The sequence below is a fragment of the Macaca thibetana genome, chromosome 2, assembly GCF_024542745.1.
Source record: "Macaca thibetana thibetana isolate TM-01 chromosome 2, ASM2454274v1, whole genome shotgun sequence".
NCBI lineage: Eukaryota > Metazoa > Chordata > Mammalia > Primates > Cercopithecidae > Macaca > Macaca thibetana.
The window spans coordinates 96,686,854-96,702,094 of record NC_065579.1 but is presented as its reverse complement, the minus strand read 5'-3'; the positions used below and the strand labels follow the sequence as shown (position 1 = coordinate 96,702,094).

The 15,241-nt window shown below is 53.9% G+C and overlaps 2 protein-coding genes across 5 annotated transcripts in view; one reads left to right on the top strand and one right to left on the bottom strand.

Moving 5' to 3' along the window:
* The window catches only part of HHATL (hedgehog acyltransferase like), a 464,648-nt gene that overhangs the window by 178,575 nt on the left and 270,832 nt on the right, over positions 1-15,241 (top strand). The gene's annotated exons all lie outside the window — the stretch shown is intronic.
* Positions 1-15,241, bottom strand: part of VIPR1 (vasoactive intestinal peptide receptor 1) — a 34,725-nt gene that overhangs the window by 10,388 nt on the left and 9,096 nt on the right. For both annotated transcript variants that reach the window (XM_050780413.1, XM_050780414.1), the window contains exons 2-4: positions 13,124-13,229; positions 7,651-7,758; positions 1,066-1,172 (exon numbers count right to left, since the gene is read on the bottom strand). In XM_050780413.1, coding sequence (XP_050636370.1) covers positions 1,066-1,172; positions 7,651-7,758; positions 13,124-13,229 — 321 coding nt within the window. The remainder of the gene's footprint in view (positions 1-1,065; positions 1,173-7,650; positions 7,759-13,123; positions 13,230-15,241) is intronic.

The window sequence follows — 15,241 nt, the reverse complement described above, 5'->3', positions numbered from 1 at the left end:
CTTCTGTGCCATCTCTGAGCTGGGCACCCTAGGGGCCAGGTCTGCTTGCCCTTCAGACACCCCTTGAGGCCCTGTCTTTGTGCAGGGAGGAGAGGCATGCAGAGGTTGCAGGATGTCAAAGAAGACACTGGCACTAATGTCCCATTTTGGGCTCTTGGGAGTTGGGGTTGGTGGGATGAGGGCAGTCTGGCTTTTCTTGGGGAGGAGGGCAAAGCTAGACCCCAAGGGTGTCTTGCTTGGTCCCCTCTCCTGATGCCCTCCCCATGGACGCAGGTGCAGTGCAGCACAACAGCCACTAGGCAAGCCCCTCCTTCCTCTCCGCCTCCCACGCCTGCCTGAGAAGAGTCCAGTGGTTAAGAGGGAATGAGGGCCTATGGCTCCAGTGGGCTTCAAAGGCCTCTGAAGAAATTGCTGCCCTTGGGGGTGGGTGGAGTGAAAGCCCGTCTGAGAAGGGTGCCTGAGGGTGGGGCAGATGTCATCGCAGACAGACACACATACATGCATTTACACCCTAAAGCAGTGAGGGGCTCCTAGCTGAGTACTCCAGCCTCCCCATCAATGTCCTTACCAGGTTCCCCAGTCTTTACAGAGGCCACCTACGTTTTAATTGCTCTGGGGCAGATATCTGTCCTGGGACTGAGGACAACAGGCTCTGTCCCCGTTCCTGACTGGCTATTTGGTAGCCAAAGCTGGTTTCTTCCAGGACCTGCAGCACCTCAGTTTCCCCTCTGGATGGGATGGGGTGCTGGTGTCTGCATGCCCTGCCAACTCCCGGGCTGAAGTGAGACTCCCATGAGGCAGTGCGGTGGCCCAGCCTGGGGATGCTGCTTCAGCTTTCGCTGCTCTGAGGGCCCCTCCTGTGGGAAAGCCTCCTCCCATACCCTGTCAGGGGGAGCCAAGCGTTGGGACCCCAGAAAGGCAGGCCTGGAGGAGGCTAGAGGAGGGCAGACTCCAGGAGTCCTGCTCCCACACAGACAGCAACTGCACCCCTTGGTGGGAGAGATCAAAGTCGCCTAGGTGGGCCCCGGCGCTCTGCAGGTGGGGTGTCGGTGCCGTGAGGCCCACCTCATCCAAACTCGCTGCCTTGTCATCCAAACCACAGGCAATGGGGTACGGGCCGGGCTCCAGGTGTGTCCAACCTTCGTCGGTGCAGCTGCGGCTCACATTGCGGCCTGGGTGGAGGGCGGGGCAAGGACAAAGGCTGAGGCTGGGAGCACAGGGACCTGGCTGTCTCTGCTTGGAACAGGGCAGAGAATTCAGCCCTACTCCCACCAACCCTGGTGCTGTCAGGCTCCAGCTGCCCTGACCCAGTTACCCAGGGCACCGTGGGGGCACCCGGGGCAGGGAAAAGCCTCTTCAGGGCTCCTGCACTGATGACAAAATCAGAGCAGACATTCTTGGGCTCAGTCCTTTTGTTATGGTCTGAACCTGACCCCAAGTACAACATACACTCTGATCCTTATCACAGACCCTGCCTGGATCCTTGTCACAGAATGATTCCTGACCCTTGCTGTGAGCAGAGTGCTGACCCTTGTCACAAGGCCACGGCTGGGGGAGGGGGGCCCAGGCCTGCCCAAGCCTCCCCAGTCAGCCTGCCTGGGCCTGTGGGGCTGGGTTTCCTCTCACACCTGGAAGGGCTCAGATGTGCTGCTGAACGGGGAGCAAGGGTGTGGGGATGAGGAGGGGTTGGGTTTGGGAACACCTGATAAGCATGCAGATCTGAAATCCTCATGAATGGAGAAGCCAGGAGTTCCTGGCAGGGGAACCTATGCAGGCAAAGGCACGTGAGGGGGAATCAGGCAGCACAGCATGGCAGGGGCTTGGGGCTGAAACAAGCAGAGGCTGAGGCTTCAGGGAAGCTGCACTGTCCACTGTCCTCAGAGGCTCGAAGCTGCAGCAAAGGGACAGGACCGCTTCAGGGCTATGTGAGGTGAGGGGTACCACTGAGGGTCCCCACTCTCCAGCACTGGGGAGGTGTCCTCTCCCCAGAGAGGGAGAGGATGGGATGAATAGAAATTAGATGAGCCGGAGAAGAATCTCGCTTCCCCATCTTGGTACCCGTTCATCACCGCCATCGCCGCCGCCATTGTCACCATCAGCAGCATCACGGTTGTCAGCCTCATCACAATAACAGGTTTCGAATACTTTTCAAATATCAGCGCTGGTCAGAGCACTTTAGGCACATCCTGTTTAATTTCCTCAATCATCCAATGAGGAACGTAACTCAATTTCACAGTTGAGAAGTGGAGGCCCCAAGAGGTTGGTTAAAGGCCACACAGAGAGGACAGGATAGAGCTGATCTGCTCTCCAGAGTCTTCCCAGGTAAGCTTGGTTCTCACCTTCACGGAGGTGACCTGAGAACTTATTTTGGTGACCAGATAAAGAGCTGCAGGAGGGTCAAGCTGTCCTGTGAGCTCGGGAAGGGTCACTGGGCACATGTGTTTATTTCCAAACTTTGCTGTATGCGTGGAATATACCAGATGATTCCATATTCGCCGTTTCTGTGAATCTTCCTGGCAACCCTTGGAAACAGGTCTTGTCACCCTACTTCATGGATGAAGAACTGAGGGACAGCGGGGGGTGGGGATGGGGCAGCCAGGAAAGAGCAGCTGTGGGCTGGGTCTATTTCCATTGCATGGCCCAGGGAGGGCAGGAAGGATTTGGCTGAGGAGGAGGCATTGGACTGGGCGAGTTTCCTGCCTTGGCATCCCCTTTTCTGCCCTGGGCTCCCAGCCTCACTGCTGCAAGAGACTCCTAGGAAAGGAGAAAAACCTTCAGCTGTCCCCCTGCACCCCTGTCAGCTTCCCATCATTTCAGTCAGAGGTGGGCCTGGCCCAGAGCCTTCAGCCGCTCAGCCCCTCATCAAAGGGCAAGCCCTTCCTCAGCTCCAGTTCCAGGGAGCTAACTGCAGGCCCTGAGGGCCTGGCTCCCACCCACAATCTGATTCTTTTTTTTTTTTTTTTTGAGACGGAGTCGCGCTCTGTTGCCCAGGCTGGAGTGCAGTGGCGCGATCTCAGATCACTGCAAGCTCCACCTCCTGGGTTTACGCCATTCTCCTGCCTCAGCCTCCCGAGTAGCTGGGACTACAGGCGCCCGACACCTCGCCTGGCTAGTTTTTTTGTGTGTTTTTTAGTAGAGATGGGGTTTCACCGTGTTAGCCAGGATGGTCTCGATCTTCTGACCTTGTGATCCGCCCGTCTCGGCCTCCCAAAGTGCTGGGATTACAGGCTTGAGCCACCGCGCCCGGCCCACAATCTGATTCTTTTGAGGACTTCCCCCTAGGAGACTTGGGCAGGTAGAAAAGAGGGTTAAGGGCTGCTTGTGGTGGCGCATGCCTGTAGTCCCAACTACTCAGGAGGCTGAGGCAGGAGAATCGCTTGAACCCAGGAGATGGAGGTTGCAGTGAGCCGAGATCACACCACTACACTCCAGCCTGGGTGGCAGACAGAGTGAGACTCCGACTCAGGAAAAAAAAATGAGGACTAAGGCCAAAATCACCCAGCCTTGAAGCTGGGACACTGGAGCTTTGGGCTGCCTACTCACCAGAGGGACCAGGGCTTGAGGAGGCCAGGCTCAATGACATAGCAAGCATCTGGTATCAAAAATTATGCCAGCAAATCTGGGTGACTCTGGCATGTACACAGCAGCTTCCCATGCCGCTGTATTTGTGTGTGTGTGTGTGTGTATGTGTGTGTATAGTGGCGGAGGTGTTAGGGTAAACATTAATGTGTTAAGGCTAGGAATTGGTAGTTTTTATTATCCCACCAAAATATGGGGATCCCAGGGTTAAGAGAGGTTAAGTGATTTGCCCATGGTCACACAGCAAGGGAGCAGCAGGTCTGAGATGCAGACCAAGGTCCGCCTGACTCCAGATCTTTCTGGGCTCCAGCAGTGGACAAAAGGACACTCTGTTTTCTGGAGCCCTGGCTGCCATAGATGGTGAGGGAGAGGAAGGGAGGGGACAATGGGTCATCTTTGGGGCTAGGTGGCCTCTTTGAAGAGCCCTGGGACTGTGGTCAAGGCCTCATAGCAAGCCGCTCTCGAGGAGATCGAAATGGCAGTCACCATGGGATCCCAAGAAGCAGCCAAGAGTCTCCCTCCAGTCTGGGCCTGGAAACCAGCAGGCCCTATATCTGTAGAGGGGGACATGAAGGGCAGGAGGGAGGTAGCAAGGGACTTTAACCCTGTGCTGGGAGGGACACCCCACTGGAGGGGTCAGGGCATGCGACAGTGGGGGCGTCAGGGCATGCCTGGGCCAGGCTGGGCTCCACCATGGGAGGGACACTTGCCAGGTCTGCTTTGAGGCCTGTCACTTGGGCTGGGCCTCACCTAAGCAAGCTCAGGATAGCTGTGACGACCCGAGGGGTGGCGAGGTCCACCTTTCTCCCAGTCTCCTCCCACTCACTATGTCTCAAAAAGCAGTCATGGCCCCCGCTTGTGCCTAGGATCCTCCACTCAGTTTCTGGAGCCAGGAATTGAGGAATGATCCTCTCCCCCCTCTCCCCCATCAGTCACCAGCCCTTTCCCAGCTGCTTCTTCCCCAGCACCACCAGCACCTCATCTCCCCCGGATTAAGTAGGAGCCCCCTGCTTTCCTGTCAGCTCCACAGCCTGAGACAGCTGGAAGGATCATGCTAACACCCAGACCTGACTGTGGAACTCTCCTGATTCCCTGCCATGGAACTCTCCTGATTCCCTGCCATAGTGCCCCATCCCCGCCAGCAAGGATGAGCTTCCTAGGCTGGCAGCAATGTTTTCTTATTTATAGCATCATGATGCAGGTGGTGGGGGAAGGGAGGTATCCCATAGACCCCACAGACATGGTTAACATAGACTGTACATCGAATTTTCTCAGCCAGAATGGCTCTCCCATATTTATTTTTTTAAATATCTCTTCAAATATTTGAAGGTAGAGGCCAGGCATGGTGGTTCACGCTTATAATCCTAGCACTTTGGGAGGCTGAGGCGGGAGGATCATGAGGTCAGGAGATCGAGACCTTTGTGGTTAACACGGTGAAACCCCGTCTCTACTAAAAATAGAAAAAATTAGCCAGGCGTGGTGGCAGGTGCCTGTAGTCCCGGCTGCTGGGACGGCTGAGGCAGGAGAATGGCATGAACCCGCGAGGCGGAGGTTGCAGCCAAGATTGTGCCACTGCACTGCAGCCTGGGTGACAGAGCAAGGCCCTATCTCAAAACATCAATATAATAAAATAAAAATAAAGAAGTGAGCCACCGTGAACATTTTGGTGCCTTAATGAGCTATTCCTTGCCTGGCCAAACTCCCTCCTTCAGGTATTTTATCCAGCCTATGTAGATGACTTTTTTCTAACTCTCCACCATTTTTATCTTCTATAAGCTTTCTTTAGCTTTCCCTGTAGAACCAGGTCCCTTCCTGTGGGTATACTTCTTCCCAGGTCTGTATCTAAAAGGGTGTGAGTTGGTGTTGCCATCATCCCTACCCCACACTTGCAAACTTCCCTCTTTGGAATTTCAGGTCGGTTGCCCATACCTTAATCTACTTGCTCAGGAGAACACCGTCTTTTTTCTGTTTTCAGTCCCTAATCGCAGTTTCCTATTTCTCTCCACCATTTTCAGAGACCAGGCCCACAGAGTATGGCTGTGTAAGTTGTTCACTGTACAAGGGCACCTGGCTGGTAGGCATATTCTGCTTGCCACTAGGTGGGCTCTAGTGAGAGGTCATCTCTGCCTGAGGAAGGACTGACTTTTTCTTGTCAGTCCAAAGGCACCGTATGGGCCCCATTGATGCCGGCAGCCTCAGGGTTAGCTAGATGGTGGGCTGGAGTCCAGGTTCTCAAGGGCAGGAGCTGCCTTGGCACATTCCAGCAGGGACAGAAGGAAGAGCCACGGGGAGAAATGCAGTTAGCAGAGTCTCAGGGAGAAAGGCAATTAGCAGGTGCTTCCAGGGATCAGAGAGAAGGCTGGTTTCCAGGCTCAGTGATGGCGTGCACTGTGAAACCTGCCAGAGGAGCTCATTGTTATCTGCCCAGGCACTGGGTGTCCCAGGAGGAGGTGGCCAGGCCAGGTGGGCATTGGCCTGGAATATGGCATGGCTGTGACCTTCCCAGACTCCTCAGGAGGGCTTTAAGGTCTGTCTTTCACCACTGAGATCACAACAGCAGTCACTTGGGGGCAAACCGGCTTACCCCAAAGAGACCCTGGGGTCTACCACCCATCCCCACTTTACAAACAGGGAAACTGGGGTCCAGGGAGGAAAAGGCCACCTGGAGTGAGAGACGCATGAGTTCTGTTCGCTGTCTGAATAATTATCTAGGTTCTGCTCCTCATGAGTCCTCCCCACCCCAGGCCTGCCCCTCCCTCCATGCTCCCCACCCAGTCCTGCTCTTTTTTCCCCAAGGCTCATTAAACCTAAGCCTAGGGTGGGGCCTGCTTGATTCCTCCCTGCCTCAGTCACGCCCATTCCCTCCATAAACTCTCCCACTTCTCTCCCGCACTGAGCTCACTACCTGAATTCAATCCATCATCATTTCCTGCCTGCCTTGTGATTGGGTTTTCCTGTTTATACTCTTAGAATCCTTCCTTCTCACAGAAACCAGTTAGAAGTTAAAAACCTAAATTGGACTTTGTCAGTTCCCCGCTTAAAACCCCCCACTTCTCACTGGACTTAGGAAAAAACTCAAGTCTTCGCCTCTGTCCTCAAGGCCCTGTGTGGTCTGGCCTCGGCCCGCCTGTCCCTCCCCTCCCTCCTTCCCCGGCACTCTCCCTGCTCCAGCCACACTGGCCTTCATGGAGCTTCCTTGGATGCTTATTCCACGGGCTGTTGATTCTCTCTCTCAATTGTTCCCAATCTGGGATCTTTGCCTCGTGGCTCTTTCTCACCTCCAGGTCTTCAGATGGCAGCTGAAGTGTCACCTCCTCAGAGAGGGACTGTTTGTGAACCTCTGCCTTAAGTTGGTCCCCACTCTCCTTATTCTCTCGTCCAGCACTTTTTATTATTGATGATACATCTGTTTATTTCCTTACGAAATGTCTCTCCAATGAGAACAGTAGCTCTGGAAGAGCAGCCCTGGGGGCTGCTTTATCCTCTCCCCACTGTGTTTGTCCAGCTCAGCGCCTGGCACACGGGTGGGTGCTTCATTCACTGCGCAGAAGAATGACTGAATCTATATTGTAAACCTCTTTAATGACTCACTAGCAAGAAAGCCACATCCTAAAGGGGCTCCCCCTTTTCTTTTCTGCCTCATTCTGTGGACATTCTGTGGACACTCATTTAAGTGGAACATGACAAGGTGTATAAGCAAAGTCGTGTAGTGGCTTCATGGAGCCCAAGAGGTCATAGACTCCAGGCATCGAAAGACTGAATCATGACCAGCCCAAGACAACAGGACTATCTATGGGAACCATAATTTAATCAAGTACCTGTCAGTCAATCAGTCATCAATTGTTGAGCAAATATTTAATGAGCCTTTCCCATATGCTTATCTTTATGTGAAGAGCTAATCAAATCCCGTGAGTTCTTTAAAGACCCGGCACCATTGCCTCCTCTGCCAGGGAGTCCCTCGGATTGTTCCAGCCTCTTTGACCACTTTCCTTTGACTTTCCACTTCCTTGAGAGGTGAGTCCCACGGCAGCCGGCACCACTCACATCACCTTTTCAACCCAGGGGTCTTACCTTGAATGGGGGAGAAGAGCTTGAAGATGAGGGGACAGGCCAAGACAACAACCTGGCCCCGAGGGGTGGCTGGCCAGCAGGTGAGGTTGTCCCACATCTTGCTGCAGCCTATGGGGGTAAGGCAGAGGACACATGGGTCAGCACAGTGCGGGTGCCTCCAGCCCTGGGGCCTGAGGTCATAGGCATCCACTCTCTTCCTCCCTCTGCCGGGCTCCCACCTCGAGGAGCCTCCAGTCTGAGAGGGAAGGCACAGGCTTGCCCAGGCTGCATGGAGCCTGTCCTGACAGGGAGGCAGGGAGGAGGCCTGACTACAGTTCTTTGGTCCTTAGTGAGGGATAGAGCGCCCCCTGGGGATGTTTCCAATGCCAGTGGTGGTTTTGATTGTTACAGCAATAGGGGGGCCTCACTGGCATTTGATGGGCAGCCACCAGGGATGCCAGATAGGCAACTCCTGCACAATGATGAATTGTCTCACATTCTGCATGGCTTCCAGATGAGCCACTGGCCATATGTATAGGTGAAAACCTTTCGTAATGAACAGAGCCTAGACTCTTATACCATTTTACATATAAACACAAGCCATTTACTTTATTATTTATTTACTTATTTTTTGAGACGGAGTCTCACTCTGTCACCCAGGATAGAGTGCAGTGGTGCAACCTTGGCAACCTCTGCCTCCTGGGTTCAAGCAATTCTCCTGCCTCAGCCTCCCGAGTAGCTGGGACTATAGGCCTGTGCCACCACGCCCGGCTAATTTTTGTGTTTTTAGTAGAGACGAGGTTTCACCATGTGTGGCCAGGCTGATCTCCAACTCCTGACCTCAAGTGATCCTCCCACCTTGGCCTCCCAAAGTACTGGGATTACAGGTGTGAGCCACTGTGCCCAGCCAACACAAGCTATTTATTGCACAAGTTTAACATACATGGAGTTTTCCAGGAATGCAGCCACTGAGAAAAGGGAGGGAAGATTGTATTTTGTTTTGTTCTGAACTTCACTAAGAGTTGTTCAATGTTTTGGAAAATCATGACACCCATAGCAGTACTGCCTGTGATACTTAGTCACTGATGCAACTGCCTGTGTCCATCAGTCTGCATTTGTAGGCCTCGCATTCTCAGGATTTATATTTGTAGGTACAACCTTCAGACTACATCTAGTGTGATTATGCTTGAATATGTACATGATACTTTATTATAAATTACTTTCCTTTTAATATTTATCTTACAGTATAGCTAGAACTTTATTTTTAATAAAGTGGATGGGCGTGTGTCCTGAATTTCATATTATGATAATAAAGGAGGCATTAGAAAATGTTTTGAGACTCTGTCTCAAAAAAAAAAGAACTACATGCACCCCAGTATACCATCACATCACCCCATCATAGTCTCGCTCTGTTGCCCAGGCTGGAGTGCAGTGGCGCCATCTTGGCTCACTGCAACCTCCACCTCCTGGGTTAAAGTGATCCTCCTGCCTCAGCCTTCTGAGTAGCTGGGATTACAGGCGCCCTCCGCGACACCCGGCTAATTTTTATATTTTTAGTAGAGACGGGGTTCCGTCATGTTGGCCAGGCTGGTCTTGTACTCCTGACCCCAGGTGATTCACACCTGCCTCGCAGCCTCCCAAAGTGCTGGGATTATAGGCGTGAGCCACTGTGCCCAGCCCACACCTAGTTCTTGAACAACACAGATTCCCCCAGTGTGGTCGGATTGTGAATTGTGATGGAGGGGAATAGTTAGGGAACAAATTCAGCAAAAACCCTCCATTGTGGCTGCATTCTCTGCCACAGCTATCAGCCTTGCAGAGCCTGGCCAGTGAAAGATGCACAGTGGGGTCTCCAGGGGTCTGCTTTAATAGGCACATGCAAATGCCATCATTTAGTCTGTTCAGGAGCTGCATGCCCCTGACGGACTAGGACTGCTCTGGACCCGTCCCATGCAGGAGGCTTAATTGTCTCTTTGCAATCCTGCCAGTCCCATAGATTTGCTCAGAAAACCCAACCCCCTGAGCCAAAGTCAACGCCAGCTTGGCCAAGCCCAGCCCAGCCCAGCTCAGGTCCGAAGGTTCACAAGTTCTTAAGAAGGGGGTCTGGGAAGAGGAGGTGGAGGGACATCCTTACTTGGGGAAGAGGCTCAGGACTCTGTGTGTTGGAGTGGGCTGGCAGCAGCAAGGGGCACCTTCTGGGGCTGCAGCAGTCAGGCCACACCTATAGCTAAAGCCTGAGGAGGACACCTGGATCCCCAGGGCTTGACCAGAGATTGCAGCCTCCCTTAGTCATGGACCCTGACCACTTTTCCCTGTCTTGAGGGCTCTTGTGGCCTCACGCTGGCTGCCAGTCCCTCTTCCATTCTGGGCCAGCCTCTCTGAAAGCCGAGTAGGGGCACTTCAGGTCAGTCAAACCCTGCTGGGGGTTCCAGACCCTGTTAAGAATATCAGCAAACACTCATATAACCTTTGCATGTGCCAGGCACTGTTCTAACCTCTTTGGATGAAAGACTTATTTAACGCTTCCATTTCACAGATGAGGAAACAGAGGCACAGCGTGATTGGACAACCAGCTCAAGGTCATGTTGCTGGTAAGTGGTACAGTATATTCACATGTTCCCACTCCTCTCAGTCGGAAGGGCTGTCATTTCTCTGGGAATTTTGCCGCTGCTGGACTTTGTTTACCCCTCTCTGACAGTGCTGGGCACACCCTGTTATGCAGACCGGCTATTGTGTCTGGGTGCCTGCCAGACTTTGGGCTCTCTAAACCTCCGGCGGCCAGCACAGGCTGGGGAGTGAATCCGGGGCTGGGTCTCTGGCCTTGAGTTCTGCTTCACTGTGGTGGGACAGAAGAGAGGAAACCAGGCCCTGCCCTTGGGAGGCCACACTTGGCCTCAAGGAATCTTAGCATGACCAAGGCTGGGCTGTGAACTAGTGCTGGGGTGAGGGCAGCCAGCAGGGCAGGGAAGCAGGACGAGAGGCCAATATGAGGGACATGGTTGGGGAAGCAGGGGACGGGGTGACAGCCATGAATATACTTGGTACCTGGAATGGCCTGTTGTCCTGGGCTAGGCAATGGGAATATTTCCTGTGTGCCTGCCCTAATGAGGCCCCGCAGGTCCCATCACACATGTCACCAGGCCTATAGAAATACAGGGCCCAGGCTGGCTGTGTGTGCCCACAGGTGGGGCTGTGCCCCCACCAGGAAAGCCCAACCCAGAGCTTGGGGTAAGGGTTGGTGAGGCAAGGTGAGGTGGGGCCTCTGCTGTGTCATTCTGTAGACTTGTGTGCACACAGAGATACACACACTGATGTTTACATGCCAGTACACAGAACACCAGGCACACATGCAAACATGCACACATGTACACTTACCTGAACACAGGCAACAGACACAAGCAAATGGGCACAGAGAGACACACAACTCACAGAGACATACATTCAGAGAGACAGACATGTCTGGGTGTACCACTGACACTCACACTGATAGACATACAAGCCACACAGAGACACAGCACACTGGGCAGACACACCTAGGCATGTCCACAGATGGCATGTGCCCATGCTTAAATAGACACACACTTCTGACTCACAAAGATACTCAGAGTCAGACACAGAGCTATAGACCCCAGAGGCAAGACGCAGCTCCAGACAGACATGGGCCAGGAGTGCATACCTAGATGTGCATGAACACGCACAGAGCCCTACACAAGGCCACAGGCAGACTCATGGCCACAACCTATGCCCGCCCTTCTCTGCATCCCAGCCTGGCTGCTGGTGACAGGGTGTTGGCACCCAACGGGAACGCTGTGCCAGCAGTGACCTCATCGGAATCACGAGGGTGGCCTACCCCTCGGCATGGGAGGTGCGCAGTGGAGTCTAGAGTCCGGGCCTCTCGGGGCTGCCTATGATCCCACCGTTGGGGCCTGCCAAAGCCTATCTGCACCTGGTCCTGGCTCCCTGCACTGGTGGAGTGGGGTGGGGCCTGTAGGTAGTGGGCAGGCCCAGCCACCCCTGGACCCATGCCTCAGTCTCTGGGCCCTAGAATCAAGGGGTTGTCCTGCTTTGAGATCAGGGTAGGCAAAGCCCATCTGTGAGGCTACACTTACTCACTGACAGAGCAGGAGGCAGACAGCCTGGACACCAGGGCCAAGAAGAGGGACCTGGAAGGGGTTACATAACTGTCAGCTTTAGAAGGTGGAAGGGGAACTAGGGAGCCAGGAAGATGTAAAGATGCTCCCTGCTCCTGAGCAAGGCTGTTACATAAGTGTAAGCTCAGCCTCAGGGAGATAGCCTGGGATGGAGGCCCAGAATGAGCCCAGCCATCTCACTGCCTTCAGCCCAGACGTGCCAGGCTGCTGTCCCTGGCAGTAAGACTTGAACCTGCCAACCATGCCCCATTCCCCATAGGAAGTCTGCCTCAGTGCCTCCCACCTTTCCAGACTCTCCGTTTCTCCAAACCTGCTCACCCCTCCAAGTCTGGTTCAAGTGGTACCAAATAATTCCACCCATTCTTACCTGGAGCTGCTGAGCCAAAAAGAGGGTGCTGTCATCTGTCCTGATAGCCCTGCTGTCCAGTCTAGGTAGCTGGGCACCACCCTTCACACTGCCAGGTGGAGCTCTCCCAGCCCCCTGAGGAAGAGTGGCTGGGCCTCTGGGGCTGACCTTGACTGGTCTCATCAACCAAATAATGAGCTGATGGTTCATCTGGTCACTAAGGGTGGGTTGGGATGGAGAAGCCAGTGTGTGCACCTGTATGTGTATGCTTAGGGGCTGGGCATGTGTGTATGTGTGTGTATGTGTGTGGCGTCACTATCGGTCCTCTGGGTGTGGCAGAGGCAGAGCCTGGGGTTGAGAGGGAGGAGTGAGCCTAAGTTTCCAGGCTGAGTGTTGGCTGTGGTGAGTATTCCACATCTGTCCAGACAAAACTTATGCCCTTTCTTGCTCTGGACCCCTAAGATGGCTTTGAGCTTCCATGCGGTCCCTGTGGGGGTCACATATTGTGACTGAATGTCCCTCTTCTTCCTTTGAGATGCTAACAGTACAATGTTATAATCCTGGAGTATGGTATTATGGGGCTAGTTCTCCCCATGTCAGCTCCTGGGTGTCCTGGAACCTGCCTACCCTCATTGGTCACAGGTCCCCCACCACGCAGCATGCTGGGCCTTGTGTCCCGGGTGGGCTGGCTGCCATGGAGATCTTCACTTTTCCTGGAGAAGAGGGATAGGGACCCCCAGAGGCAGAGTTGGCTCCATGTACTTTTCAGAACCCCGATTTAGTATGTCCTCCTCAGCTGCAGCTGGGAGCTCCCCAGACCTGGGATGGGAATGTGGAAGCCTGTTAGCCCCTTTCTTCTTCCATCTGGCTCCCCAGCCGCTCCTCACCATCATCCAACAAATGTGGAACGAACGTGACTTGGATCTCAGCTCGAGACATGAGGAATCGTGGACTCCCTGGGGGCATGCAGCCCCCACTCTGCCCATGGGGGCCTCACCTGTTGTCTCATTCTCCAGCTGGGCCTCCTCCAGGCACTGCTTGTGCTGCACCTCGATCATCTGCACATAGTCACACTCCTCCTGCAGCCTGGCTGCCTGGCCGCCCTGGGGACAAAGACAGGGAGGGCCCATCAGCCTTGTTCATAGACTCGGGAGCACCAGGCCCAGTCTCTGGATGCACCTGCCCTCTCCCTGGAAGAGATCCAAGTTCCATATGGAACCCCAATACCAACCCCAGACTGAAACCTGAACCTGACTCCAACCTGTTGTCCATTGCCCCCAAACCTGGGTCGGCCCTGAGAACCCTGCCACAGCTTCTTGATGGCTCCCCCAATAGTGCTGCAGCTATAACTGCTTTGTCTCTTTGTGGGTGGCACAACTCCAGATGGTGGCAAGAGGGCCTCCCCTTAGAGGCCTGAGCTGGCCCTCTGGACTCTGCCACTCTCCAGCTTGGCTTGAGTCTGTCCCTGTCTCGGTCTCCCTGATGAGTGGGGCCAGCTCATGCTATTACTCTGTTATGTGGAATTGGATCCTGGCCTCTGGTTTCCACTGCCAGCCCCAGGAAGAATCCAGGAGTCTAGCTGTATTTTCCAGCTGCTGTCATTCCAGGATTCTGTGCTCAGTCCCCTGGGTCACCAGGCTAGGAAGGGGACTCTGGCCTTCCTTGCCCAGACCTCACCTGTCTCCTTTTTAGTTTCTAAATAATTCAAGCTATACCAGATCTACTGAGGGTAGGGAGGTTTAAGGAAGCAAGAGAGCACCTCTAGGATCCCACCAGGCCTCCCCTGTCTCTGGAAAGTGAAGAGAAGGGATGGAAAAGCCCAAGCTTCTCCCCTGCCCCTCCCTGTACCCTGGCCAGGGATCAGGGGTGGGTCAGACCATGGTGACTGGGGACACTGACCTTGTGGAAGACATGTGAGTGGGGGTGATGGCTGTCTGGGAACAGCCAGAAAAATGTAGGTCTTGGGAGCTCTTAGATGGGCTAGGGTGGGTGAAGGCCTCCATGGAGGAAGCGTTGGGCTGGCAGCAGCTTCTGCGTCTTTGGCTTTAGAAAAGTGGCTGCTGGCCCCGGCAACCCCACACCAGTTTCCTCATCTCTGCCTGGGGAGAATGTTGGTTTCCACCAGGGCCATAGGAGAGAGTCCAGCAAGACCACTCCAGAGTCGGACATTCTCAGTGTCTCCTCCAACTTGTCCCTCCCACCCTGGGACAGGATTCTTACCTCCCTGGGCCTCAGTTTCTCTGTAGGCTACATGGGCCTCAACCACCTCCCCTGCTGACTTAGAGATTTCTTGAAGTGGGTCTGTGGGAAGAGCATAGGTAGGGGACCTTCCTTTAAGGAGGTCCCTCCTGGCCTGCAGGCACCAAAGTGCTTAGTACTTTGACCATTGTTTTAAGTAAATCAGCTCCATTTACTGGGATGTGCATCCCAGCTGGCAGCCAGCAATCCTTTGCTGTGGAGGGAGAGGGGTCCAAGCTGAAGCTGAACAACTCAGTGCCTAAGAGGCTGTACAGCCAAGTCCCTTCCACCCCAAACAGCTCTCTCATTCCTGTTGAGGGCTCTCTGGTAGAGCTTCTGTCTCACAGGTCACCTGAAGGCCAACACTCCCAGAAGCAGCTAGCACCATGGTTGACCTCGTCCAGGTCCAGGGAAGGCCTCCCTCTTCAAGACTCCTTTAGATTTCCCCAGAATCCAGACCTCACCTGTGTTGCCCTGAAAGCTGCACAGTGAACATGAGCTCCATCTTGCACCTTTACCAGCCAACCGGGGTAAAGACATTAGCTGGTAAGTCATTTAAAACGTATTGAAAGTAACACAGTTGTGTGATGGAGCATGATACAGTTATTCGTATAACTGTTAAAAGACAGGAGGCTTCAAGGAAACTGTGTCTGTGGTTCCTCTTTGGGGTCATGTGCTTCCTCTCTTTTCCATAAGGGTTACTCAGGCTGAAATGCTGAAGACACTCTGTCTCAAGGGATTTGTGGCTGGTTCATCCTCAAGTATAGGGGGAAGAGTGGCCAGGTAGATCTCAGAGGTGGCTTCTGGAAGAGGAACCTGGGTACCGGCCACCCTGCCTTGTATCCCATCATTGGTCTGTCTTGCCTGTCTTGGAGCA